The sequence below is a fragment of the Mchenga conophoros genome, unplaced genomic scaffold, assembly GCF_057382185.1.
Source record: "Mchenga conophoros isolate Kocher_MC1m ecotype Shallow Benthic unplaced genomic scaffold, M_conophoros_male_GT1.1 unmapped_scaffold_9, whole genome shotgun sequence".
In the NCBI taxonomy this organism is placed as follows: domain Eukaryota; kingdom Metazoa; phylum Chordata; class Actinopteri; order Cichliformes; family Cichlidae; genus Mchenga; species Mchenga conophoros.
Genome location: NW_028182336.1, coordinates 37,501 through 40,000, shown reverse-complemented (window position 1 = coordinate 40,000; position 2,500 = coordinate 37,501). Strand labels below are relative to the sequence as shown.

Below are 2,500 nucleotides of genomic sequence, written 5' to 3'. Positions count from 1 at the left end.
GTGTGTGTGTGTGTGTGTGTGTGTGACAGACAGACAGACAGACAGACAGACAGAGAGGGAGATTCAAAGCATCAGGACCAGGAGATGACACAGTGCTCCAAAGGCCTGGTTCTGCTGCCTCCTCCTCCACCCACCTGCTGCAGACGCTTCTGTGAAGGGAAACTGCTACATGTTATGTCACCGATCCCTGCCATGCTGCGTGTCGAACGACCCGGCAGGGCCTGCTGAGTACAGTGGTGGTGGACCCAGGCCCTCTGCACCTTCCTTTCTCCGACTGGGACCGTTTTGTCCCATCCTTTTTGGTCCGATTCGCCATATCTCCAGAACCGAAGAAGCCATCGGCGTGGCCTCTTCGCCACAGCGTCCGGCACCCACCAAAACCCCCACCTAGACACCAACATCAGCCCTCTACACCTCTTACTTTTTCAGTTATTCCACTTTTGTCCCATCCTCTCCTGGCTTTTTCCCCATAACCTATCATTTAAGCCTCATCATACCTGCCGTGGGCCACTGGAGGGAGACAAATCACCATGCACTAAAATTCAAATTTTGCACTGCAAACCTCACAGTGTCTGTGTCTGTGTGTGTGTGTGTGTGTGTGTGTGTGTGCGTGCTTTGGTGTGTGTGTGTGTGTGTGTGTGTGTGTGTGCGCGCTTTGGTGTGTGTGCTTTGGTGTGTGTTGTGTGTGTGTGTGTGTGTGTGTGACAGAGAGAGAGAGAGAGAGAGTGACACTTGCTGTGTATTTAAGAAACAAACGCTCAAAGAAACCAAACAGAATGACACAGGCAGAAAGACACTGTTTTATTTTGGTAACCAATGATGCATTTCTTATCCCCTTGTACAGGGCCTTTTATGACAGGAACAGGAACCACAGAGCGTCAGCGGCAGACATCCAAGCTGCACAGGGCACACGCAGCACCAGGCAGAATTAATGACGTCCCTGATCCACAGCTCAAGCCCAGCCACCCGCTGCCTCCTCGCCGCCTCCTCCCGGGACCTTCAAGGACCACCCACCAGCCACTGGTACACATTCCAATCTTACACAATGGCCCCAGCATCACAGGGCATCTCCTGACATTAAAATCTATCCTGATTTCTGTTGTTTTTCCCTCATCTCTGAGCCTGTGAGTGTGAGTGTGAGTGTGTGTGTGTGTGTGTGTGTGTGTGTGTGTGTGTGTCTCTCTCTCTTTTACACAAAAAACACATGTCAGTTGTTAAGGAAAATGTTATAAAACACTTCTTCAGTAAAGACTCAGAGAAGAGAAACACACAGAACTTCTTGCTAGCAAGGGCAGCCTCCACTCTAAGAGACTCCAGTGAGAGAACTGCCCCGGTCTTTATTTTATACTCCATTGAGTGTGTGTGTGTGTGTGTGTGTGTGTGTGTGTGTGTGTGTGTGTGTGTGTTGACAGAGAGAGAGAGAGAGAGAGAGAGACAGAGAGAGAGAGAGAGAGAGAGAGAGAGAGGGAGAGATACAAAGGAATGTAATTCAAATTTGCACTTCAGACCTTACAGTGTGTGTGTGTGTGTGTGTGTGTGTGTGTGTCTGTCTTTTACACAAAAAATGCACTTGCAACAACTTTAATATGGAATGTACTGGACTTCCCAGCTAGGCGCCCTCCTGTGGATGACAGGTGCAATTGATTGTCAAAAGCAGATATCTAACAGCTTCTGACACTTTGTACCGCATTGAGCCAGCAGAGGGAGCCCCCCTGGTTCAATCCCAGTTGCACAGCAGTTGTGACCAGCTTCTGTCTGTGTGCTTTGGTGTGTGTGAGTGTGTGTGTGTGTGTGTGTGTTGACAGAGAGAGAGAGAGAGAGACAGAGAGAGAGAGAGAGAGAGAGAGAGAGAGAGAGGGAGAGATACAAAGGAATGTAATTCAAATTTTGCACTTCAGACCTTACTGTGTGTGTGTGTGTGTGTGTGTGTGTGTGTGTGTGTGTGTCTGTCTTTTACACAAAAAATGCACTTGCAACAACTTTAATATGGAATGTACTGGACTTCCCAGCTAGGCGCCCTCCTGTGGACGACAGGTGCAATCCCAGTTGCACAGCACTTGACCAGCTTCTGTGTGTGTGTGTGTGTGTGTGTGTGTGTGACAGACAGACAGACAGACAGACAGAGAGGGAGATTCAAAGCATCAGGACCAGGAGATGACACAGTGCTCCAAAGGCCTGGTTCTGCTGCCTCCTCCTCCACCCACCCGCTGCAGACGCTTCTGTGAAGGGAAACTGCTACATGTTATGTCACCGATCCCTGCCATGCTGCGTGTCTAACGACCCGGCAGGGCCTGCTGAGTACAGTGGTGGTGGAATCGGCCCGATCGGACACTCCTATCTGCCACTTTGACCTTTTTATTCCGTCAAATTTGGACCCATTTACACCAAGTCCAGAACCGTTGGTGCTATCGACATGGGGTCTTCACCAGGGTGTCCGGAGCACCCCGAAACCCCCCCGTAGACACCACTTTCATCCCTCTACGACACTTACTTTCCCAGT

At 50.1% G+C, this 2,500-nt stretch overlaps 1 protein-coding gene across 1 annotated transcript in view; it reads left to right on the top strand.

Moving 5' to 3' along the window:
• The window catches only part of LOC146546148 (uncharacterized), a 17,271-nt gene that overhangs the window by 4,314 nt on the left and 10,457 nt on the right, over positions 1-2,500 (top strand). The window contains exon 3 of the mRNA XM_085266669.1: positions 845-1,023. Coding sequence (XP_085122795.1) covers positions 853-1,023 — 171 coding nt within the window. The 5' untranslated portion in view covers positions 845-852. The remainder of the gene's footprint in view (positions 1-844; positions 1,024-2,500) is intronic.